The 26701-nt window shown below is 29.8% G+C and overlaps 1 protein-coding gene across 3 annotated transcripts; it reads left to right on the forward strand.

Moving 5' to 3' along the window:
* Positions 1–7988: 7988 nt before the first annotated feature.
* On the forward strand, positions 7989–26365 carry LOC142325818 (cytochrome P450 4C1-like). 3 transcript variants are annotated; one of them, XM_075367842.1, is made up of 3 exons: positions 7989–8459; positions 21510–21687; positions 26021–26365. In XM_075367842.1, exons 2-3 carry the CDS (start codon positions 21525–21527, stop codon positions 26212–26214), a joined length of 357 nt encoding a protein of 118 aa, XP_075223957.1. In that variant the 5' UTR covers positions 7989–8459; positions 21510–21524; the 3' UTR covers positions 26215–26365. The 3 variants fall into 3 exon arrangements, 1 of the variants encoding a protein (XP_075223957.1); XR_012756591.1 differs by lacking the exons at positions 21510–21687; positions 26021–26365 and adding an exon at positions 10157–10858; XR_012756590.1 differs by lacking the exons at positions 21510–21687; positions 26021–26365 and adding an exon at positions 10555–10858.
* Positions 26366–26701: the final 336 nt, after the last annotated feature.

Below are 26701 nucleotides of genomic sequence, written 5' to 3' on the forward strand. Positions count from 1 at the left end.
AATTGAATATATGAACTGTATTTTATTATAGAATTAAATAGCTCATTGTGAGTTATATTTTGGTGTAGTTAGGTTATTCAAAACTACTTTGGAGCTAGGCTTTATCGTTTCATGTATTTTTATTCGGTGAGCCTGTATGTTTATTTTTATTTGAGCTAAGATTTCAGAGTATTAAAAATAACTTTAATTTTTCTTAAGCACACACTTCACACACTGGGATATGTTTACCTAGGACAAATTTTTTATTATTATTATTTCTTACATGTTAACGATTATATAATGTGGATTGTACTTTTAACATACACATTTTCGTTTGTTATTACACCTTTTTTTTAAATACAGTTCTTTATTTTTGTTTTTAAATTTGTTTATAACTTGAAGCCAATTTAAAGATATTGTACCTGAGATTTATGTTAAATGTTTACAATAAAGCATATGAAATATGTTGTTGCTGCTGCTACTCTGCCTTTTTTCTTACTCTGATAATTTTTCATAAGCAATACAGATATATATAGCTATTATGATAGTATGTAGATTTCTATGTTTATTTATAAGTTATTAAAAATTAAACTTTGCTTCTGTAATTAATGAACTATGTTATGTAAAAATTGATATTTATTTCTTTATATGTCGTAAAAGTAAAAATAAAAACTTTTTCACAAACTTAATTTTTAAATATTTACAACTATGAATTTACATTTGTTAAATTAATTAACAGATTACCGTATATATATATATATATATATATATATATATATTTTTAGTAATTTTTCATTGAAAAATGATTAAAAATACATTTTTAATAAATATTTTTATTAAATATATATACATAATTTTTTTTTGTTTTTGTAAATTATTTATTATATTAAAATATAATTGTATTAAAAAAAAATTTCTTTTAATAAATTGTTTATAAAATTAAACACAATTTTATTATCATTATACCTTCTTCTAAAAAAAATATTTTTATTAAAATTAAGAATGTTTATTATTTTGATTTAAAAAAATAAGTTAATGTAAAATAAATTTTTTTTTACTTAACATCATTGATGTATGTAAAAACTCAATGTTTGAGTCACATGATTTAACAATGAAAATTTAAATATATCAAATTTCCATCTCTGATGCACCACTATATACGAGACCTGACTTAGTACTGTCTGACTACCGTTTGTTTTAATCTCTGCAGACACTAAAACATGTTCATTCAGAAAACACTTTAGTCTACAGCGAGAGGATTTCAATTTTTACGTCAGAGATGACAAAAGATGGTATATCAAAATGGCACGTAATTGGTTTTAATACAAATTGTTATTAAAACAAAATGAAATCAAACCGTTTTTGAAATAGCTCATTACAGGTGATGAACAAGAGAAAAAATATTAAAAATAAAAAAAACTTGACTGCCAAAAAAAAACGTCGCTGACAAACATTGCCCTTTAATATAAGATAAATTACTAATAAAGGATAATAAATAAGCGTCCGAGTGACAATTTTGTAATTTTTTTTTAAACTTTTTAAACTTATTTAAACAGAAGTAAATTAATAAAATTTACTACCATAATTCAGTCATTTAATATCACAGCAGATCATAAAACTACTATTTTTGATTCAAATAAATCGATACTTAAAATGCTATTATCAATTTAGAATCATATGTATGATTCTTTATGGTCTTGTAGTTACAAGTAAACAATATACACATATTTATATAGCTTATGACACTTCGGTAATGTAAGGATTACAATGCCGGATCATACATCTAAATCGGTTCAGCCATTCAACCGCTATGGTGGAATAAACATACATACGTACACCCTAAATTCATTACACTCCTTTTTGGGCAGTTGTATAAAAAATGGGCCTTACGGAAGAGATTGTAGTTTAAGCAAGGGGAAGCTGCACAAACTGTGGAAAAGTAATGTTTTATGTATGATGGATCAAAAAGGACTACAAGCTGCTGTCATCAAGTCAAACAACCGATTTAATCGTTGCTGTCAAAAAATGGAAATTTTAAGCTAAAAATAGTGAGCAGAATTGGTCGATAGGAAAGGTAACAGCTTTTATCAATACTGAACCCAACACATCATTAGTGACCCATCAAAAATTGAGAAAGCTTAACTGTAAGTTTTGATGCACCACTATATACGAGACCTGACTTGGTACTTGACCGACTACCGTTTGTTTTAATCTCCGCAGACACTAAATAAGTTCATTCAGAAAACACTTTAGTCTACAGCGAGAGGATTTCAATTTTTACGTCAGAGATGACAAAAGGTGGTATATCAAAACTGCACATAATTGGTTTTAATAAATTTTACGTGAAACAAAAAACCTTTTTGACCTTTGTGTTAAGATAAAAAACTTTGTATATATAATCAAAATAATTGATTGACATCTCCTTAATAAACTATTTTATTTGTCAAAAAGACAGGCCTTCAAGGGACTGGTCATGCGATCGTCACATACAAATGCGTCGACTATAACTCCACAATTTATAGTCGCCTAGGTAACTTGCAGGTTGTGAATAACTGTCACCAGGAGGCCGGGGGTTATGTGCGTTTGAGCACTTATCACATCGTTGGAAGGCGTAGTGAGCCAAGACAGCACTGACCTTCAACTATGGTAAGACAGGTCATTTAGCTGAGTTGTGTAAGACGAATTAATATTTAAACCGATGACCACACATTCATCGTTGTATATCCCACCCTACAGTTAACATCCAAAGCCCTCTAACATTTCTTCATTAACAGTATCATCAGATAGGAAAGGTGATAAAATTTAAAACAATGACAAAAAACATTTCCCATTAAATATCTTGCCCTACATTTAACATTCAACGGTCTTTAAAATTACTTTACAAAATGTGTTATCAGAATAGAAAACCGATATATTTAACAAACGAAAAAAAAAAATTCACTGTTCAATATGACAACCTGCAACAATTAACGACCTGTAAGATTATTTCAGTAAAAATGTTATCAGAATAGGAAAGCCGATAATATTTCAACGAATGAAAACATATTCAGCTGTCAGTATCTCGTTTTATATTTAACATTCAACGCCATCCAACATTAATTTATTAACAGTATTATCAGAATAGGAAAGCCGAAATTACTTAAACAAATCACAATACACATTCACCCTTTAGTATCTCGCTTTACATTTAACATTCAACGCCACCAAACATTACCTTAGTAACAGTGTTATCAGAATAGGAAAGCTGGTAATATTTAAACATATGACAGATCTTATTCACCTTTCAGTATCTCGTATTACATTTAACAATAATCGCCATCCAATAATAACTTACTAACATTGTTATCAGAATAAGAAAGCCGTTAATATTTAAACCAGTGACACAACACACATTCACCTTTCAGTATCTCGCTTTATATTTAACATTCATCGCCATCCAATAGTGAATTAGTAAGAGTAAGTAAGTAAGTAATAGTGTAAGTAAGAGTGTTATCAGAATACGGAATTTGATAATATTTCAACCAATTACTACACACTATCACCTTTCAGTTAACATTCATCACCACTCATAGTAACCTAGTAAGAGTTATCAGAATAGGAAAGACGATAATATTTGACCATATGACAACACATGTTCACCTTTCAGAATCTCGATTTAAATTGAACAGTCATCGTTATCCAATAGTAAAGTAGTAACAGTATTTTGAGAATTAGAAAGCCGGTAATATTTGAAAAATGACAACACACTTTCCCCTTTCAGTATCTTTCTTCACACTGAATATTCATCGCCTTCCATTAGTAACTCAGTAAGAGTGTTATCAGAATACAGAAGTCAATAATATTTATACCGATGACTACACAAATTCACCTTTCAGTATTTCATCTTACATTGAACATTCATCGCTATCCAATAGTATAATAGTAACAGTGTTTTCAGAATAAGAAAGCCGGTAGTATTTGAACAAATGAAAACACACAATCACCTTCAGTATCTCGCTTTTAAGTTTTAATTACAATAACTTTGTTGTAAACTAATAAAAGCGTTAATTTTATTATTCCCTTCCTTCCTGAAGGAGGAAGGGAAAGTATTACAATCGGTCCAATTTGAACATAAGCGGTTTTCGTTCACATAAAACAAGTTGTAAAGTATCCTTTAAAGAAGATAATTCGAGGGTGCTTCAGCTACTTCGGACTTAAAACTTTAATACCCATCACTGGGATGATGAAAGTGAAATGTACAGACTATTATTGGAAATTAGGGCTCTACCAGAACTTTGGTTGGTGAACTCTGCTCACCAACCATGTTAATTTGAACCAATATCTGTTTCAGTTCCGCCTGGCAGCTGATGACCTGTGCGTCTGTGGGGAGGTCCAGTCAAATGAACACCTGATGTTTGACTGCCCTGCTCTTCGGGGGAGCCACCCTGGAACTTAGAAGTCAAGCGGAAACTGACCACTCACAAGCGGTGAGTCAATGTGGCGAGAGCCACACTGTTGGACCGTGTGGGAGTTTCTTGATGGGGTTGCTATGTTCAACCCACATCAGTAGTTTACTTAAGGGAAGACTCCTACCACACTGCTGTCATAAGCTAACCTAGAAATATATGGCTAACCACAGCCAATTAAGGCTCCAAGTACTTTAATATGGTGGACAGGTACTTTCTGGTATTCAGCGACCTAAGCGTGGCAGCAAATTAATGTCTAGACAAAGTAAATTTTAATTTATGGATGTCATATATATTTTTAGTAATTGACGGGATGCGCCTACCCATTTTAGTAAATATATGACAAGTGAGCATTTGAGACACATAAGCCGGTGGTGTATGGCACCACGTCTGCTCACGCTGTTAGGTAAGTTCAAGGAGCTATTTAGAACACTAGTCGCTAAACTGTTTCAAGGCTCTGTACCTGTTTGTGGCACAGACATTCAATCTTATGATCTAGGGTGACCAAATTGGGTGGTGGCAGGAGAAATGCCAAGCAAACTAAAACCAAATCTACCAGAACTTTAAAAACTTGCAGATTTACTTGGAGTCAAAAACACTGTTTTTCAACAAGATTTGGCTCACTGCCACCCATCAAAGAAAGTTAAGTTTTCATATCTAAAAAAGAAATTCAGTGTTTAGACTGGCCTGGAAATTTACCAGACCTGAACCCGATTGAAAATTTGTGGGTAGTTATGAAGAAAAGACTGAAAAAAATTGACTGCATTAGCAAAGAGAAGATGATTTGTCCTGTGATAAAGGTGTGGTTTCACGAATAAGAAATATGTAAAAAAAATACTTATAGGTTCAATGCTTAAAAGAATTGAAATGGCTATTAAAAAGCGAGAAGGACATATTAAAAAATACCACAATAAATACTGAACATTCTTTATATGTAATAAATGTGATTATTTTTGAAAATATATTCTTGTTCTTATTAATTTGTACAAGACTGTGTAGCATTACATTCAAAGAAAGCAGCTTATATAACAGGGTTATAACTCAGGGTTTTTTCTAGTCTCATTCATGATAAATAATGAGATAAATAATAAAAGACAATAAATTATGTACCCCTATCAATTGTAAAACAATACTTTATATATTATATTATTTCACTCATCAAGGGATGTATTAAGGATTAATGTTTCAAACAGATTTTATTAAAGCTGTAATTATTTTTAATGACAGGAATTATCTGTGCTGAATTATTATATAAAATACAATAGGGTAAATCTTTATAAGAGTCCATGATTGGCACTAGAAAGCTCATGCGATTTTTCATTATTGATCTAATAAACAAATGAATATAAATGTTTATTGAAAATTTTTCTGTAAAATTAGAAAATTATTAATTTGTTATATCTAATCCTGTAGGAAGGTGTAATTAGATTATTTTAATAATCGATTAAGAAATATAATTGAGATATATTTTACATTATAATAACTCCTTACATATTATTCAAAGGATAATATAAATCAGATGATTACTTAGAATTAATTATATTAATTTCTAACATTTTTTTTATGCACACCAAAGAATTTTTATTTTTTAGTAACAGTCTTTAACTTTTTAAAATACAAATTTATATTTTACATGCCATTTATGGTAATATGCATACAACAAACCCATAATGATTTTTTTTTAATTTGATTACGTACTCCACTGTCAAAAAAATACTGGGTACTGTGAAAAAAGTATGGGATTGTACTGGTAATTGTCATAAAATGCACATGTTTTATTTATTCATCAATATTTATTTTATCGCCTTCAAAGAATTTTTTGTAAGGTAGTTTTGGTCTCTACCAAAAGAAGAAAATCATCAGTGAATCTTAAAATTAATTTTTTCTTCTTTTATTTATTCAATTCTTAAATTTATTATTTTTTTGTATGAATTCTTAAATTCCTGTATTGTTTCTTCTATATATACAAGTTTATAAGCACTGAATAAACATTCTTTTATCTCCTTTATCGTAAATCAAAGCTAACCTTTTTTCATCTTCTACACTTATTGATGCTATTTGATTCTTGTAAAGTCTTCTTTTCATATATTTCAGTTATATTTTTATTAAAATTTAATTTCTTTTAGATTCTACATAATCAAATACTACCTTCTACATATAGGTGTCATGCATTCTACAATTATTTAAGAGCCAAAACGCTTTACTGAGATTATTTTAGTATTTTTAATAAACAAATAAATTTTAGTCATCTGTAAATAAATTTATAATTTTAAAATTATTTATAGAGTAATAGATTTTATGAATAAACAAAAATAAATTAATCCAGCACATAAATTGATACCACCAGGATTCAAATACTCTTTCTCTCTCTCTCTCTATCTATCTATATACCCCTCTACCTGTCAAAGAGATCTCTTTGAGAGATGTCATGCTCAGACAAAGCTGCACGCATATATTTATATGTACTGAGATAGAATAACGTACTATTTCGTACATTATATATAACAGTACAATAGAGACTATAACATGATATTTACTGTTAATATTCTGGCAAGGACGAATAAACGATATTGTTCCATTAATGTAATATAGATTATGGTATAATAATCAGTGTATCCCAAACCAATTTACTGACAATATCTAATTAAAGATATGGGTTTACACAACTGTAATTATCAACAGTTAATTTCCAGATTACATAAATACACCAAAATTAATTTTTTATAAAAAATAAAAAATAACCTCCAAAGAAATAAGCAGCAAAATTTGTTTAAATATTTAGTTTTGTTTTCTAAATGTCTACATCAACCAACCACCCAGATATGTTTATAAATAAAAAAATATTTTAATCATTGTTTGTATGAGCATTGCAGTACATTAATACAATAGATATATTTAAAAAAAAAAAAATTAACTTTTTAAATAATTATCTATACCAAATTTAATAAATACAACATTTTGAAAATTTAAATCATTATGTTTTTATTCGCTCATGAAACTATCTTCAGTGACTGATGCAGCGATTTAAAAATGAATGATTTTAGTTGATTTTAATGTTCACCTTTTTTTTTAAGTTAGGCAGACATCAATTATGAATGTAGTTGACAAATGTGTTTGATTTGAATTACATATATATATATCAAATGTAGCACATTATTATTGTACATCTCTTTGTATTTACATACTTGACAAAGTTCAAGTAAATTCTTTTATCGATAAAATGATTGGAAAATGTTGACTCTATTGTATCTTGTTGACTATATATTGTAGCTCTAAATGTTTCTTTGTATCTTTATTTAAAGCTGCATATCATTTGAGAAGTATAGAAAATTAAATTGAATAGGAAATTTCAATTAGAGACGTTTAGTTTATATATAAACTAAATGTAAAAATACGGTATTGATGTGATGACTATTTTTTTATTGTTTTTAAAGAGCTTGTTTGAATATGAATAAGTACAAGCAATCTTTTATATTTGTTTAAATCACAATCGCTTGTGAAATTGAAATAAACTGTCTGATATTTATTTCATGGAAATCAGTACAATTGTTCTGAAGGTAAAAATACTAACTTATCCAAGCTAATTTTAAGAGAATAGTCTCAGAAACGTTGGATAATAGAACCTTGATTTTAAAATGAGAATACTTATGTATTGATAATTATGAATCAAAGTACTTACGAACAGTTTATGGACAATATAAGAGTAATCAATTTTAGTGTATGACACACAAAAATAAATAAATAAAATAACTGCCCGTGCAGATCATTTTTTGTAATTACTAGATGTACTATTTAACGAATAACAGAAAGAATTTAGTCCAGCAGTTTCCTGAAAGGATCGATGAAAGATATACAGAAAGTTTGATCAGAAAAAATATTATTAAATACAAAATAATTAATAGTTCTGTCTACATTAATATATAAAAATAAGAATAATATGGACATAGCAATGTAATGAAAATAAATAAAATCATTGGAGAAAAAATTAAAATTTTGAAGGTATTAATAAATATTTGGATGCAAATTTAAGTAGATGTAAGTAAATATTGATATGAAAAATTCAAATTTATGTAATTAGTATTATTTAAAAATTCACCTACTCAGTAATATTGTTCATATAAAAAGAAAATTTTAATTTAAAAAAAATTACTTGACAAATTTTGTTAGATTTCTGAATAATTTATTAAAAATAGAAACTGATAAATAAGACCCTTTCTTGTATGTATAATGTTTTATACTATATAACATCAAAATAATTTGATTGTCTAATTTAATACATGAACGTAAATATTGTTAGTTTCCTTTTTTAGATAGTATTATTTTTTTTTTTTTTGAGGCTATATATAAGGTTACATATATTGGCACCAAACAAATATTGGACATCAAATTTTTGAATTCTAAAAACTTATTCCAACATTTTTAAATAATCTCAAGAAGCAATACTATATCATACACAGGCATGTTAATCTTGAATGATGATGGCATTTTAGTTATAGACTAAGATACTTCAGAGAGAAACAATATGGTTTGACCATGTTGCAAACGAAATCTTATAATTGGCACTTGAAAATTTATCATCTGATGAGTAACCTAAAAATCTTATTTTATGATTCTAAATGTGATTCGTTTGGAAAAAGCAACATAAAAACTAGTTTATTAATTCATCTTATATGGGAATGTGGAATAAAAATTTTGTTGCATATGAAAAATACTAAGCCTGACTGGGATCTGAATCTAGGACATTCTCATAAAAACTGCAGGCGCTAGCTCTCCACCATTCAGTTCAGCAACTATAATTCAGTTTAAAATTGAAACAGTTCTCCTTTGCCTTAAAATTGAAACCTCCGCTTTAAACTTCATCAAAATAACTTAACTTTCATCAGTAAACTTAATTTTTTTTTTAATTTTTACCATGTATCTAAATATGAAATAAAAATGATAAGAAATAGAACAGCAAAATTTTGATACATCGCTGTTAAATCAATTGGCATATATGACTAATTTGTTATACTATTTATTCAAAATTGAATAGGTTAACTAATTAAAGCAGACAGACTAAACCTTCATAATTTTAGTTACTTAAATATAAAGGGATATCAAGAGAACAAGACAAAGGAAAGGGAATGTGGAAAGGAATAAAAATGATGGGATATTCTGGAAAAGTAGATTTTAAAAAAATGTTAAATTAATTCTAACAACATTACCTATTCAAAAAAACAAAGTACTTGAGTTCATAGATTATACATGCATATGAGGATTCTTTATAATTGACTAGGAAGTCAAGAAGTGAAATATAACTTTACTCTCACAATTAATTAATGATATTTGATTGTACTGTAATCTACAATGACAATATCAAGTCTTGTACTTGAATAAACAAAAATAAACACATATATACATGCTTAAATATATATATGATGACATGCAACTAAAAAAAGCCAGTTCAAAAAAAATGACAGCTATTCTCACCAAGAAAAAACTTCCCTCGCCAGGCTTTCTTCATAAAACCAAGTATAATTTTGCTTATCAAAGAATGTTAATCTCATTGACATGTAAATGATACTCAATCCTACAAGCAATATCTTTACTCTGTTAACAATATCGAACATCATTACTCTTAGAAAATTAGTTTGATTGATATCTATTGTAAAGTGGGATTAGAAAACCTCTTTAGTATATAGTTAATATATTCAATGTAAGTTGTTTGTTTATTTTACATATTTTATTTTTAGTGCGTTTATAATTTCATATTGTTCAAACATGTGTATCAGAGTGATATACATGGTCAGAGCTAGCCTTTCTATCCAGGAAATTGATACCAATTATATTTTAACAATAATGGCTTCCCAATAGGAGCCGTAACTCCTAACTGAGGAGGCCATCATTCTATTGTTTAGTTCACATATCCTGGCTTGAGAATCTACATGTAACAAGTTACTTATTCTCATTATATGAACAAGTGACAGCTAGTTACAGGACCCATATCAAGAAAACTGCTCTGGATATCAGATGACTTCCAAAATATCTTATATATTGATCAGTAAAATTGTACAAACATGTTGATTCTTAGTTATTATATACATGTTAAAATGTTTGAATGGATGTCATCCTCTGAAGTAATACATTACAGTGGTTCCGGAGGCTAAACAGAAAAAGAAGAGAAGAGATGACTGGATGTCTTGTTTCTGTAAGATGATTTTCAAAAGATTATTCTGTTATTGTGTCAAGTGCATGAATATTTCTGTTTTTGTATTTAAGGGTGAATATACATCCAATCTAGCTAATGGAGAATTTAGTGTAATCACTAGAATTTAAATTAAATGTATCCGGATTCTTTTGTTATCAGAGCGTAATCTGTTATTTAAAAATACTTGTTTTGTCAAACTAAAAAATAATAATAGTAAATTCTTCAATTAGATTCACAAATTATTTGAATTTTATTTTATATTAACCATAACTTATATCTATTTCTATGTAATTTTTTTAAAGAAAAAACGTTTTCAAGAAAGAAAATTTTATACAATAAAATTGGTATATTATTAAAGAATCTCTGTATTTTTAATTTATTTTAATTTTTCTAATAAAGGAAAAAAATAAAATCAATAGTTATATGTTAACTTTTACAGTTTACTGAACTGTAAGAAATAATAAATTAAATGCAGAAAGAAAAACATATTGAGGCTAATATTAAATAAATGTACATAAGTAACAGAGGAATAAGCTTTTTTCTTTAAAGTTCTTCTTCCAGGAAAAATATTAATATTACTGCATAGAAAATTATTTACAATGAATACATTATTTGTAATATCTACTGAACAAAAGAATACACATATATATAAAAAAGGAAATAAAACAATCTTCTTTAAGCAAAAATATGTAAAACAAAGTAGTAATGGTAGTATAAAATTTTAATATAATTCAGCATCAATAAATTCAAAGAAAATAATAACAATAATATTTTTTTTCTGGGTGGAGAGTTGAAATGCACTTACGTATGGAGTGTTGGGCTCCCTCTGGTGGTCTTATCAAACCACCACTAGTAAACTACTGGTTAAAACCACCCACCTTTCTATCAGGATTCTGCCTGGAACTGACCATTTTTAATTGACCATAACACATTAAAAACTGGGTCACTTAGTAGAGCAGCTCTCCATGCCGTTATGAGAGAGAGCGGTTATGCTCTCGTGGCTTTGTCGGTGGCTCTTCATAACTGTTCAGCAAAGCTGAGTTTCCGGTCAATGATCATACCAAGGTTCTTCGCGGACAATTTGATCTCGTCAACCTCATCCCCGACACGCAAGGGGAGGAGGATGTCAATACAGTTCGTTAGAACCATGATCTCCTTCTTACTGAGGACTAGAGACAATCCTTGGTCATCCAGCCAACCGCTGACACTGTGCATCGCTCGGCTGAACCTTAGTTCGGCGTATCCCACGTCGCGGGCTACAACAAGTAGCGCAATGTCATCAGCATAATCAACCAAGGCCGAATCTTCCGGCATCTCCAGCCTCAGCAAGCCATTGTAGACAGCATTCCAAAGGTCGGGGGCAAGGATCGACTCCTGCACCTCCCCGACGTGATGGTGGTTCTATGCCAGCCTGCCGCTGTCTTATAGATGAGACCGCAGTTCCTTAGGTATGCATCCACCATTCTGAGGAGGTATCGAGAACACGTAGAATGAATTCTCCATATCCCGAAGCAAGTCGTTCCATTGTGAGAGTTGAACGCGTTTTTCACGTCCAACGAAACGAGAAGGACCACATGGCGCAAAAAATATTTGTGGCCTCTGCTCGCCGACGCACTGCCTCAACAACCTCGAACTGCATCCAGGGTCGACCGACCCTGCTGAAAACCGTACTGGTAGGATGATAGACCACCTCCTGATTCATCGCCGCAACCAATCTCTTACTTAATAGTTCTCTAAAACCCCTTAATAAGACATTCTCAGCGCAACCCCATAATCTCCTGCATCCATCAGTAAACGGGTCACTTCCAGTGCCTCGGCTTCCCGTGGGGGATAGAGGCGACACATGCAGAAGCGATCAGTCGCATGGTCTAAGGAACCACGGCTTCAGCGCCAATGGCCTCCCGGTGGTTATGTTCCCAGGGATTACCGCCCCTGAGGAGATCTTTCCTGTGAATCTCTTTTCATCAATTTTATTGAAATTGTATTTTTTCACCAGCCGTGGAGCCTCTGGGCGCTCCCGTGCACCGTCTAGGACTCTAAACGAGATGCATTGGTGGTCTCTGACAGTGCAGGACTCTCCAGTCTTTGACGAGCGTGACCAGCTCTTTGATGAGATGAGTGAAATAACGAGAATGGTCTTTGGATATCCTATCTGAAGACCGGGAACGTCATCATGTTCCCTACATTGAGGACTGCGAGTCCAGTATGTGCTGCCACATCCAGAATGTATTTCCCTCTTGAGTCATTATGCTCCATACCCCACTCCACAGCCTGAAGTTGAAGTAACCAGCTACCACCACCTCACCAGCAGCCACCACATCAGTGCGTTCAACAATCCACAAGCCAGATCCCATACCCATGGGACCTGAAACACTGAGGGACTTGTGCTCTAGACCTAATCTGGCAGTACACCCAGCCAATCTTTTTCATAGACTGGCTGAGTAATCTGAAAGCAGCCTTCTTGCCAATCTCTATCATGACTACCTTCTGCTTCCTGACATTAGTATTTGTAATGCTAACCCTTCAGTTTCCTATATCTCCAAGATCTCTTCTTAGTACTGCTTCCACATCTTCCCTTCTTTGTCACACAGTTCAAATCTCGGATCTCCAGGGTCTCCTGTGGTTCCAGATTGCAGGCAACACCTTCTCTGAGTACAGCCTTTAGGACACACTGAATGTTCAATTGTCTTTGGTGCTGCTCCCAAACTCAATTAGAACGTCTCCTGCTCGGGCCTTTCTTATTCCACCTCACTCTCTTCCAGTTTCACCTCCTTCCAGACTGACTGAGGGTTTCAGCATAAGTTCTCCCCTCAATCTTTTTTATGAGGATCACTTTTTTAAGAATCTTCCTCTTTTTCTTGTTATTGCTGCTCTGGGTGCTGCCTCTGGGAGGTTTTTATTGCTCCTTTGCAGCCTCTTTATCTTCAGAGTTTTGCTCCTTCTTTTTGCTCTTCTTACTTTCCATGCATGTACATAATTCCACTTGTGGATCGTTTCAGTTTAAATGGGTGCCCAATTAATAATAATTTTAATAGTAAAAACAACAACAATAATAATATACCATTATTAAACAGAAGAAAAATTAAATATATCACAAGACCTTCAGAAATGAGAAATATTTAATATTTGCAATAAAATCCTACTCCATAAAATTAGCATAATCATTAAATAAGAAAAGAAACAAAAAATAAATTATTGTAATTCTACAGATCATAATACAGATAAATATGAAATAATATATTTTTTAAATAATAAAACTAAAATTTTACATCAGATCCAACTCGAATTAGTTTTGTCGAATAAATATTTATGCAGGAAATAATAATATAGAAAATCAAAGTAAATATTTAACAAAATAAATAAAATTTAAAAAATAATATATTAAGTTTCAAATTTTATAGGTTTTTATACCTGTAACCATACAAGATTCACAGTCACACCAAAAAAGTTATTAATATTTTGATTTGCTATTTTAAAAAGTTTGTTTGTAAATAAAGAATTCAGAGTTCAAAATCTTACCTTGTATTGTACATATGATTTAATTAAATTTTTTTAAACTTTGTGATGTGTGTTATGTCTTTTAATAAGTGGGTTATTAAGTAGTATTAGGTATGTGCTAACTGTTAGTATGCAGTTATGATTATTATTAATAATAATTGTAACAAAAAAATAATAAATGAACATACTAAAATTTAATGAGTTGTACAAGACACCACTAAATTTTTTAAAACATTTTCTTTACTTATTCTTCTTTCATATACGATAAATAAATTACCACAAATTAAATTGCATAATTTTAACAAAAAAAAAATTATATTACAAATCATAACATACAATTATGATGACTCAAAATAGTTGAAAAACTTTCTCATACAGGTTGTGAAGCAAAGACAACAAATTAACATTGAAATTTAATAAAAGAAACCACAGCCCAGAATTATTTAAAAAAAAAAAAAAAACAACTGTAAATAATTAAGTCTAGTAGCACCCTGAAAAAACACTATTAAAAAATATAAATATTATATTTATATTTCTTAGTTTTTTATATTCTTTATATTTATATTGTTATTTCTTTATACTTTATAAAAATAAACATTTCGGGATGCTATTAAGAAATAGCATCCTGAAAAAAAACACAAAACTTACTCATCAACAGTAATACTCATCAACAGTATAAAAGCCACTGGTCCATTAACAACAGAGTAAGCTTTTCCAAAATCCTCTTACAGAAATGTCTGGTTGGATTCAGCAGCTACTTGCCATCTTGTCACAAATCTGTGTATATCCCTAATAACTACTCTTTTTAAATTCACAGTTTTTTTAACATCCTCTTTAAAAAAGGATGTTTTTAAACATTTTTTTATTTATTTTGAGATGAGATTCTTCTGAGGGTTCAATAGTAAACTTTTTACATACATCTTTAGTCATAATACTTTGTCTACATAGATAATTAAAAACTTTTCACTTTTATTCTCATCATTGTTTATTAACCTGGGTTTCAATTCCAGTCAATTTTTTTTTTTTTTTTTGGTTTATTCTGGGTGAAAAACACTTTTGTGTTTTCATCTCCTGGACATGTATTTGTTGTAATAAACAAACATATATCACATTTTATGTCTCAATTAGAAAACTAAAATTTCAAATTGCTATATGGCAATTGGTATGAATAGCTGATACACATTACAGAAATTTAAATTATTGAGTATAAACAGGTGGTCCTAAGAAACCGTAAAACATAAAACAAAAATATTTCATTATCCGTAGAATAGTTTAAATGTTAGCCCCAGTTTAAATTTGCAATGCAGTGCTGCATAACAGATCAATCCACAAGAATGTGATCGTTCTCAGTCAGCTGTCATAGCGAGCACAAACTGGTGCATCCATTTGTTTCATCAGATATTCATGAGCGAGTCTAATGTAACCTATTCACAAATGGCAGATAATGACCTCTTCTCGACAGTTATTTCTGCATGAGAAGCTCCATGGTGAAACAGTGTTCTTAATTGAGTGAAGTGTATTTTTCATGGTAGCATTCCAGTCACTTTGCACCTCATCAGGAACCATCCTCTTCAGGCAACAGACAAGATCGTTAGAAGCAGTGGTGGTTCACGTATAGGCACTGTGGAACTGTAGCACCCCCTATTTCCACTTGATTTTATTGATAACATTTAATATAATAAGATCCTTTTTCTTTATATTTGTACAGTATATAATCCTTGAGCTTAATGTCAGTAGCCATCCCCCAGTTTACGTAAAACATACAAAAATCTTGGTATGAAACTGTGCGCTTCATAGTTCCAGCAGTGTGGTGTTTGGCTATTGTGCACAGGCGCACATAGCTGTGCGCGAGGCTGTAAGGGAGAGAAAGCACTGTTACTCCTGCAGTGCCATCCCTGGCATGCGTACTGGTGGAAGATAGTTTTTTTTTTACTCTGGGTGTGTTAAAAATGATAGTGTTAAAAATTGTGTACTATATTTTTGAATGTGATAAAGTGTAGAATTAGATTATTATCCTGCTTCCAGCTATTCTATTTGATTCTTTTTTTTAAAACAACAACAATGGATTTCATTTTTAAATGAGTAGATCAATCTTGAACTGTAACAATTTAGGTTAAAGTAAGTAAAAAATGTTTGATTTTGTTCTTTTAGGGGTTTATCAAGTTTTTCAATAAATTTTCGTTTTATACATGTTTGCTTCCATTTACACAATTTTAAAACAAAGCCTAAAACTTTTCTGGAGCAGCACCCTCGTTAATTTTAGATAAGAGCCGCCACTGGTTAGAAGCAATGACTAATTATTTTACACTCACTATGAAATTCATCACTCATAAGAGGATGCAATAATGTTACTTAGTATTATTTTTTGTGGTATAATAATACAGAATGATCTGTTCTGATAAGCAGATTACTTTCAAATGAAAATTAAAAAAACAAAATAGAAAACTTAGGATGAAAAAAAATACATCCTGCATTTTAGAAAGCTTTGAAATATTTTAATGAAATTCAATGTACATGTATACTCAAAATCTACAAAATAAGTAAGTTTGAAAATTCTACCTTTTGAAGATTCCAAAATGGCAGCCATTTGAATCTTTAAATATTAATAATTCCATAAATATTAGTTTTATTAGAAAATATGTTAAGCCTTTTATTGTAAAGACACCTCAATTGTTCAAATAGATTGATAAACAGCTGAGATATGACTAAAATTGTTACAGTGGATCACAAAAATGATGCAATTTGATAATTGTGCTTGTTTTCACTTTTTTCACTAATTGAATTAAAAATAATTAATAATAACCCCTTATTAATGATTAAAATTGGAGCGGTTCATGATTAAAAAAGTTACATAACCACCATTTTGGAATTTTCAAAAAATTGTATATGTTTACTGTATAAATATTTATACATGTTTTAAATATATTCATATGTTTTTATTTTATTTTTTTTATTATATATGTATTATGTTTTTACATTTATTATGTAGAAGATGCCATTGAGTAGATGTATCCAAAATTCATTAAAATATTGCAATCTGTTCTTAAGATATACAATTTTATTAAAAAAACACAAAATGGCAGACACAGGAAAATGAAGTTTGTTCACAGGAACGTTTTTGTTTATTCTGATGCCCTGAATAAGTCCCTTAAGTTTGGCCAACACTCCCAGAAAAAAAAGGTTACTCTAAAAACTAATACTTTTAAAAGTAAATAGCTTAATAATATTCATGTTTCCAGTTATTAAAAAGATGTCAATTATAGAGTTTTTTAAACTCATACACAGAAAGATCCTTGAAAGAATATTTGATAATTGAGAAGAGTTGGTAGTGTGGAAAAAGTGGATTATAATTTTATAAATATTAAGAAAGCCTATAGTAACCTGTCTAGAAGAATTGTGAGGGCAGCATAAAAGAGGAAATGAAAATTGTGAAAGCACAATTAGAACCTCAAAAAGAATGACAGTTTTTTTTTGGTGGAAACTAGTTTAAAATCCCGTGCAGAACCTTTGTTATTTATCAGTGTTATGGATGAAATCCAAATGGAAAAGAATAAGAAATAATAAGACCAGTAAAAACAGAAACAGGAAAAAGAGGATATAGACAAAAATCACCTTACTGCTTGGGTAGAAGAAACAGGAAAGTAATAGATGCAAATAACTATACAGAAAAGTAGAAAAGGTGACTGTTCTTCTTATGACTGTTCCTAAGATTAGTCTAAGAGCCATAATGGCCCCTCCTTATATAAATGCTTTTTGTGAAACCAAATCAACCTAATATGCCTTCTATCATATATTCTATTTTCCTGTGATCTACCCTGTTTTTTATGTATAATAAACTAGCGGTGAAATAGTACTCAAATTTATCTTAATCTACTTATAAATGGCAATAATTACATTTGTTTTTAAAGAAAGAAGTTATTTCCCAGTTTCATAAATTTAGTTTACTAATAAATACAGTTTATTCAGTTTTATTTCTTTCGGACAGTGTAATAATTCAGGTGATATGTCACCCAATTTATGTACTTTATTCTTGTTTAAATCCTTCAAAATACTATTGAATTGAATTTAAAATATAGTTATCTGTAAAGTAATCAATTTCTTTTGTCTCTTCTTGCACTTCATTAAATAAAAAAACTCTCCTACATACTTCTTCTATGTATTTTTACCATACATTTCTCTCTGTAACAAAGATTACCATCCACATCTTTGTTTAATTTTTCCAAATTCTTTTTTTTAATCTCTTTATGTATGTTACAATCTATCATTTTGCTACTTCAATAGATCTCTCTTTCAACCAGTTTTCATTGCTACATTTCTTGTTATTAATTTCATTTTTGTCCATTTTCATTATCCTAAGTCTTTTACTACTCTTAAATTTTACTTTACCTCTGCTTTAATTAATTCTATTAATTATAAGATATGGGCTGGGTGTACTTAGAAAGAATTAATGATACCAGAATACCTAAGTCGACTCTGAATTATGTAAACAGAAAAGAAGAAGAATTAAAAGCCCGTGGCTGAAATGTGATGTTTACAAAAATTAATCTTTCTCTATCTATTTCCCATCTCTTCCTTCTCATACTTTTTTCTTTTTTTAAAACTTCCATAGAGTTGGATAAATTCTCTAACCTCTCCTCTGAAAGGAAAGCTTAATTTAATTATTCTATCATTTACATATTCCACATCTTTAGTCTGTTATACCACTCCTTTTATAGGATAATTCCTACTCCATTTTTACACTCTTTACCTCCATTCCACGCCAATTTATAGTATCCGCTTTTTTTTTATTCCCCATTCCATGCCATTTTGTCTCACTCAACCTAGGATATCCAAACCTTAAGTAATCACTATGTCTATTACTTCCTCTATCTTCCCAGTTAATGTCCCACATTTGTATTCCAATCTTTAACTCTTTACCTTTCCTGTGCTGTTTCCCATCTTTCATTTTTCCTAGTAACCTATTTCTCATAGCACCCCTGGAAGTCCAAGTACTACACATTGCCTCAGGGGAACGCCCTAACCGTGGTTGTTTCCTTATCAAACTTTCCATAAGCTGTTCTTACAAAGAGGTCGCTTTGTTTCAAAGCCATTTTTAAGCTGCTGGAAGCTATTTTATGGCCCACAGCCGTTATTCTGCCGCCACACATGATGGATGAGTCAAATTATTTACTGGAAGTTGATACTCACCATTTCACAAGACTGTTTTTGGCTTAGTTGCATTTTTTAAGTGCACTGTCCCTCTTTCTTGACAGTATCTCACCACACCACTTCAGACCTTGCTAATTATTCAGGCCTTGCTGCCTGTTACTGCTTATTCGGGTTGCCCCTTAATCTCAGCAAACCATCATACTGATACCTGTTCCCTTAACCTGGAAATACAACCAATGCTCACAGCTAGGGATCCCAGTCCACAGGACAGGATTTACTCAATGAGTAATTTTAAAGATTAAATTTTGACATTAGAAGGATTAAATTTGTATTGCTGCTGAGTGATTGGTACCACACCATTTGAATATAAAATTTACAAATAGTTCTATCAGTGACTGACAGTTAGCATTAGAAGAGGAAAATGCTTACAAGATGCAGGTGACTTATAATGCACCTGTGGAAAAGTGAATACCAGACAATGGGGACTTGTAACTCACAAAAATTATATGCATAAAAAAAATACTGCAGCCATGTTAATAATTACAAAGGTACTTTATAAAAATGATTGAATACCTTCCTTTTTATTTATCACTGTGCTCCTAATACTACAAATACAGAATCTAAATCAAAATTGTTCCTTAATCTTGAGATATATTCAAAACCATAATGTCCTTAGAACAGACATCTCCAAGAATGTTCAAGATTGTTTCTAGGAGATCAAATATGGTATTTAAAGACTGTACATTTTTAGAGGTAAAAAGGTTGCTGCATATTATTAATTATACATCTCCTAACAACAAACGGAGTATTGATTGAATTATATGTCAAAATAGAGACGTTAAAATCAAAAGAGAGCATGTTAATAAAATCCATTATGTGCAAAGAGAATTGCAGAAGACTATTCTACAATTACCACATATGTCTGAAAATATAAAAAGGATGTGAATTCAATGACTGATATCTTTTTATAACCTCAGTGAAACCAGAACAACTTCCAAACTGTACACATTCATCATCAGATACCTGCTGTTTCTAACAGTAATAAAGATTGATGGATGACTACATTTATGAAATTTACATTTGTCAATCCAGAGCAACCTGATTTGGAATGTTCTGCGTGTAAATTTAATCTTAATCACACTAGTGGGGATGAATATAAAAACTATAATCTTTATAAACATTTAATTATAAGGTTCAATTATCTTAACATCTGGCACTGTTAGTATTATACAATTTATATAAAAATAGAGAATCCACTTACCAACAATTGTGAGTATCAACTATCCAAGCGCTTTCGGATTATTCCTCCATCATCAGGGATTACTGATAAATTATGAATTTTATAGTTGTGCATATAAATTTTTATAAATGTAATCAATACATAACAGTTGTAAACATCTTACTGACAAGATGTTTTCTTTTAACGTTGACTTATTTTAACTATTGACAATCAACTGTTATGAACATAATAATTTTAAATTTTATTTTAATTTTAATTCCCATTTATAAAAATGTTTAATTTTTATATAAATTTAATTATAACTATGTAGATTGCTAAGCAAGATTTAATTTTTTTTCACAATGAGTTCAGGATATGTTATTACATAGGTTCTCTTTATAATTAAAATATGTTAATACAATCACTTCATTTTCTCTGAAATTAGGTTTAAGAATGAATATGACACAACAATATAGAATATTGAGCTACCAATATATAAACAAATTTATTCTGCTGATATTTAGAATATTCACATATCATTTCAGCTATTTGACAGTTACACAAATTACAAGCATCAAGAAGTACTTTACTTCTTTTAAAGAATATTAAGTTTTTTCATTAAGTGTAATTGTAAAATCTAATAAATAATATACATAGAAGTAATAAAAAACTATTCAATTTAAAAATATTTGATATCCTGAAAGTGGTGTATTAATGACAATAGCCTACTGGGTTATAGAGAAATTATTCCTGATCAGCCAATCTAATTTTTCTTGTACGCTTGTAACCCATACTTCAGAAACCTATCTATTCTTTTCATTTCTAAATTAATTATCATCCATGTTCTACTACCATAAAGGATACACTTAAAAAATATTTTTAAGAAATTCTAAATCTAAATTTAATACTAGTAAAACGTCTATTTTTCTTGGAGGATCTTTCTTTTGCTAATCTACTTTTAATATCTCCCTTGTGTCATCTACTCTTAGTAATAATGTTAAAGAAATAGGTTTTAAAAACTTTTTTGTTTAAGGTTTGGCAACAAAGAATGGTACAAATATGGTTACAAATACCAATATTATTTTCACTAAGTAATATAAAAAAAGTTCATGATGAAGCAGTTAAATCAACTCTACAGTTCACAGAAAAAGTTATAAAAGAAAAACATGAAGAATGGGAAATGAGCAAGGATGAGTATTATAAAAAATTAGGTAAGTAATGGTTTCTCTTTCATAATTTTATTGTCTAAAATTGTCAGAAGTAAAATTGAAAAACCTTTGTTAAAAACTGATCTGGAATTTTAAATTTTTAAATGTTACTGGAAAATTGACATTGCATGATGGGAGTACATTTTATTGTATGAACAATCAGTTTCAATTATTTATAATTTGCAATTTTTCCAGGATGAAGATTAGATAATATTTTGACAATATATAAATTGTAAACTTATACTATGGCAACATTATTAGCAAATTTTCACAAAATTATTAATTGATGAGATTTCTTAGAAATGACATCAACAACATAGTGTAAATCTAGACCTACTGTAAGCTCTTACCTGTGAAATTAGAAATAAAGTGTTGATATCATGGATTCTAAGATGATAATATGAATTTAAAATCAACACAAGAGTGATTAATGTGCTATTTTTATTGTAATAGAACCAAATATAGACACTGACAATAATGCTACATCAGATCTAAAATCGAAGTAGAGTTCTATGTAGAAAAACCTTTTGATTAAAACTAAATGTTTAATATTTAAAAAGCTCAACAATTATATTATTTGTACAAACATTTACTGTATAGTGTATAATTTTTATTATTTTTTTTTATTTTACACCGGGTTGGCCTAGTGGTGAACTCATCATCGCCAATCAACTGATTTCGAAGTTGAGAGTTCTTTTCTAGGTTCAAATCCTAATAAAGGCAATTACTTTTATATAGATTTGAATACTAGATTGTAGATACTGGTATTTTTTGGTGGTTGGGTTTCAATTAACCACACATCAGCCTAAGACTGTATAAGACTACAATTCATTTACATAATCCTCATTCATCCTCTGAAGTAATACTGTACAGTGATTTCGAAGGCTAAACAGAAAAAAGAAAAAGGTGATTTATGAACAATGTAACAAACTATAAGGACATTTTCTATTAGTGAAAACAAAGAAGAATATTTATATAAACATGGGTCTAGAAATCCTTTGTTAACGAGGCTAAGATTTCGTCCTGATTTCTGCACCTTTGGTAAAATTAAGCCAGACTGTATTCTTGGGACCCAAATTAAGGGATAAATTCAGTGATTTTATAGGAAATCTGACCTAAAAAATAGAAGAAAAACATAGGTCCCACAACTATATTTTTAGTAGTTTTTGAGAAATCTGGGATAAAAGACAATGATTTACTGAGAAAATTTCAAGTACCTACATATACACAGACAACACAGGTCATCAGAAAAAGAAATAAATAAGTTGGAACTGAGATAAAAGTAGATGAATTAGAATGTATTTTTTATGCTGAATCTTAAAATGAAATCAATTTTTTTCATCACCCTCAGATTTTTAGTTATAACCCTTTAAATTATTGAGAAACTTCTTAAATAATAGAATACAAAAATAATAATAATTACAATTAAAATTCCTACTTTTATTTTGCAGGCATTTATGTTTATCTTAATTCCTTTTTTCTTATTTTCCTTTTGTCTTCAGTGAAGTCTTCTCTTTTTATCATTCAGCAGCAGTCACTCATTATAGATTCATCCCATCTGCCATGATAACGTTCCATCTGCAATATATCTTGGTGGAACCTTTCTCCTTGTTCGTCGCTGATGTCACACAAGTTTAAAGGAAAAAATCCAAATGAGAATGTAAAAAATGAATTTCAATGACATTCTGCAGCCTAAATTTTTGTAGTTCACTAAGAGTTCATTTATAAGCTGATCATGATTTTTTGTTTTCAAGAAAATTAGTAACAACATTTTTGAATGATTTCTATGCTGCCAGTTCTTAAGGATTCAGTTTGTTGTCAAATATATTTTCACGAATTAATTTTCTTATTTGTGGCCCGATGAATATTTCCTCTTTTGATCTGGCTTCACTTAATTGTGAAAAAACCTCAGTTAAATGTTTAAAGTCACCTCCATCTTTATCTAATGTTTATACAAAATTCATCAGGCCTACTTTCATGTGTAGAGGTGGTAAAATAATACAATCTGTTTTGACAAGGGGAATATTGACAATATTTTCCATTCCTGGGATAAACTAATTTCTTTTTGGCCAGTCTTTAACTGCATAATGTTTATCTGTAGCCCAACTATTCCACACACATATATTTTGTAAAGCCGCTCTGGAGACCAAGAAGAAGCCCTATCACTTTCAGATCAGCAATGATTTGCCATGTTCATCATACTTAGTAGCTTTTAAAATTTTTGACATACTTCTCTATGTTTCTTTCGTTCCTGCAGCATGTGCTACCGGTATAGAAGAAAACTTATTCAAGCTATGCAATAATAGTGCCCGTAAGCTTCTTTCTGATGAATCTACGCACAAACGCCAATCATGAACAACATATTCAATGTCCAATTCAGACATCTCCCTAACATCATGGCAGGAACAAATTAAACTATCTCTTCTAAAGTATTTCAGTAAATTTTTGTTTCGATTTCTATATACTGAAATTTTAGTTTTGTTGTTTAATAAATTCCATTTTTTAGGACATGAACTAGGAATTTTGTATGTTGTTTCAACAAATACAAGTCACGAATTAGGTCGCTCAGTTCTGCTTGTGTGATGAGGTGAGGTTAGGTATTTGATTCTTCTGGAATGTAATTAATATCTATTGAAGTAGAGGATTCATTGGTTGAGCCTTCTGGGAAATCAGAAATTTCTTTCCAAGAAGTTGGAGCAATCGGAATCAGTAAATCAACACCATGAAGTACTGATCTTATAGCTGAACGAACATTTGAGTATGCAATACTGCTTTTATTATTTGTTAAGCAAAAATAGCAGTCATCATAATTGTTAGTAAGCTGTCACCAAATCATAGGTATGCCAAAACGCAAATGCTCTTTTTTTCTTTTAACCACTGTGTTAGTTTAATGTAGCACTTGATACATGCTATATGTGGACCCCAGGATTTATCTCGGTCTCCCAAGGGACAGTCAAAATAATGTCTGTAAACAGTTTTCAGCAGATTTGATAGTGGTTTTTATTAACTTTTGGTGGCGAATTCTCTGCAAAAGTAACAAAAAATATTTGGAGAATTTTTACAAAACCGATTTTTATTTATTGTAAAATTCAAAATGTTTTAATGAAAGAAAGTAAACTGAAATACTACAAAAATACTTAATTATAAAAATAATTAAGTTTTAATTTGTTAATACTTAATTACTCAAAATTCTTCATAAAATTGTTTCCCATGGAGTGCAATAAAACACAAACACACATACACACAACTTAACAAATCTTGATGTTCAATAAAATAATACCAAAATTTGTTCTGTCATAAAAATCTTTCACTACATCTATAGCATTACTTATAAACAATTTTGTTGATTGTTAGAAACAATCTTTGTAATATATATATGTATGATAAAACCACTACCACAATTAAAGAATACAGCTAGTCATACCAAGAGCTACAACATGAAGAAAATTTCATCATGTTGAATTGCTCATTATCTGACTCTCTGACTTTTCTATACATGTCTGGCTTGGCATGAAATGACAGCATTGAACTGTTATGTATCAAATACGGTTCAACAGCATGCATTGCAATATAAATCAGTTGTGAGCAAACATACAGATATTCTAACTTATTTGTATTGTTCTTTCCAAGAATAATGGAATAAATAAATTTAAGGTGTTTTGTAACTTAAGAATGTTACGTGATGGTTTGTTTCAAAATAGATATTCAGATTCAGCATACAAATTATTATGTAGAACTCCCTGTTCGGTTCCAAATTTTATGTTGACCAGTGTAATTAATTTTTTTTTTCAATTAAAGTATTATTAGCCTGTATGCAATTTTGTTGTTTATTTCTGTTTTCCATAAGAACTACAGGAAGTTTAAACAGATTTCTAGTTCTCTTGCATAAGTTTTTTATATGTTTCTTGTATAGGAGGCATTTTATCAAAAAATAAGATTTTACGAAGAAAACTTCAAGTAAATAAAATTTTCAAAATCTTATATGAGAGATGGTTTTTTTTCTCTTTTTTTATGACTGAATTTTCTTTCTTTGTACTAGACAAAAACTGACAACTGAAAAACACTGGAACAACTGTGAAAAACTTATCCAATAGATAATCTCAATAGAGATCTACAATTATGTAGAAACAAAATTTACATCTTATTATGTTTGAGGTCTTAACAATATATACTATCTTTCATCAGGAAAGAAGTAGACAAAGAAGACAATCGACCAAGGTACTGCTTATGTTCAGGATAATTTATTCAGGATTCTTCTTAACAATAAATTGTAAGCCTTTCATTAAAATATATTTTAAAGATTGTAATTAAGTAAAACTTTCTTTATCGTTTACAGAAGATGGTGGTAAATTTGCATTCTTAGATTTGATGTTAGGTAATGGAATGACTGATAATGAATTGCGAGATGAAACAATGACTATTATAATTGGTGGCCAAGAAACTACAGCTACTGAATTGAGTTTTGCACTTTTATTAATCGCTATGCATCCAGATGTACAAGAATTGGTATGTATTATTTTAATAATTTAAATATAAACAGTTAAGAAATTGTATTTTAATTAAGACTGCTTTTGTCATTTATAGTGATAAAAATAATAATTTCTGTGGATCAATATGCTCAATTTTAAATCATCTAAATAAAAAGAAACACTATTTTCTTTTACATTTTAATTTTTTTATGTTTATTTTGAAATTATGCTTTTGATTATGGTGTAACCTCCAGAAAAAAATAAAGGCATTATTAGTGTTGAATTTTAACAACTTCATAGATATGATTTTTTTTTGAATTTTAATTAATGTAACAAAAATAAGTTGCAGAAAGCACTACGTAGATTTATTTATCAATAACAAATTAATTGATTAATGATAATACAATTATAATATAATCAATGGTACAAAAAAACCAGGTTTATCCATCATATATACTGCAGGTAATATTTTTTCCAAGCAATATTTATGTTGTTCAAACATTACATGTAGACTAAAAATAAAATAAAATAGAAATAACCCATAGCCT

This window comes from Lycorma delicatula, chromosome 5 (genome assembly GCF_047948215.1).
Source record: "Lycorma delicatula isolate Av1 chromosome 5, ASM4794821v1, whole genome shotgun sequence".
Lineage (NCBI taxonomy): Eukaryota > Metazoa > Arthropoda > Insecta > Hemiptera > Fulgoridae > Lycorma > Lycorma delicatula.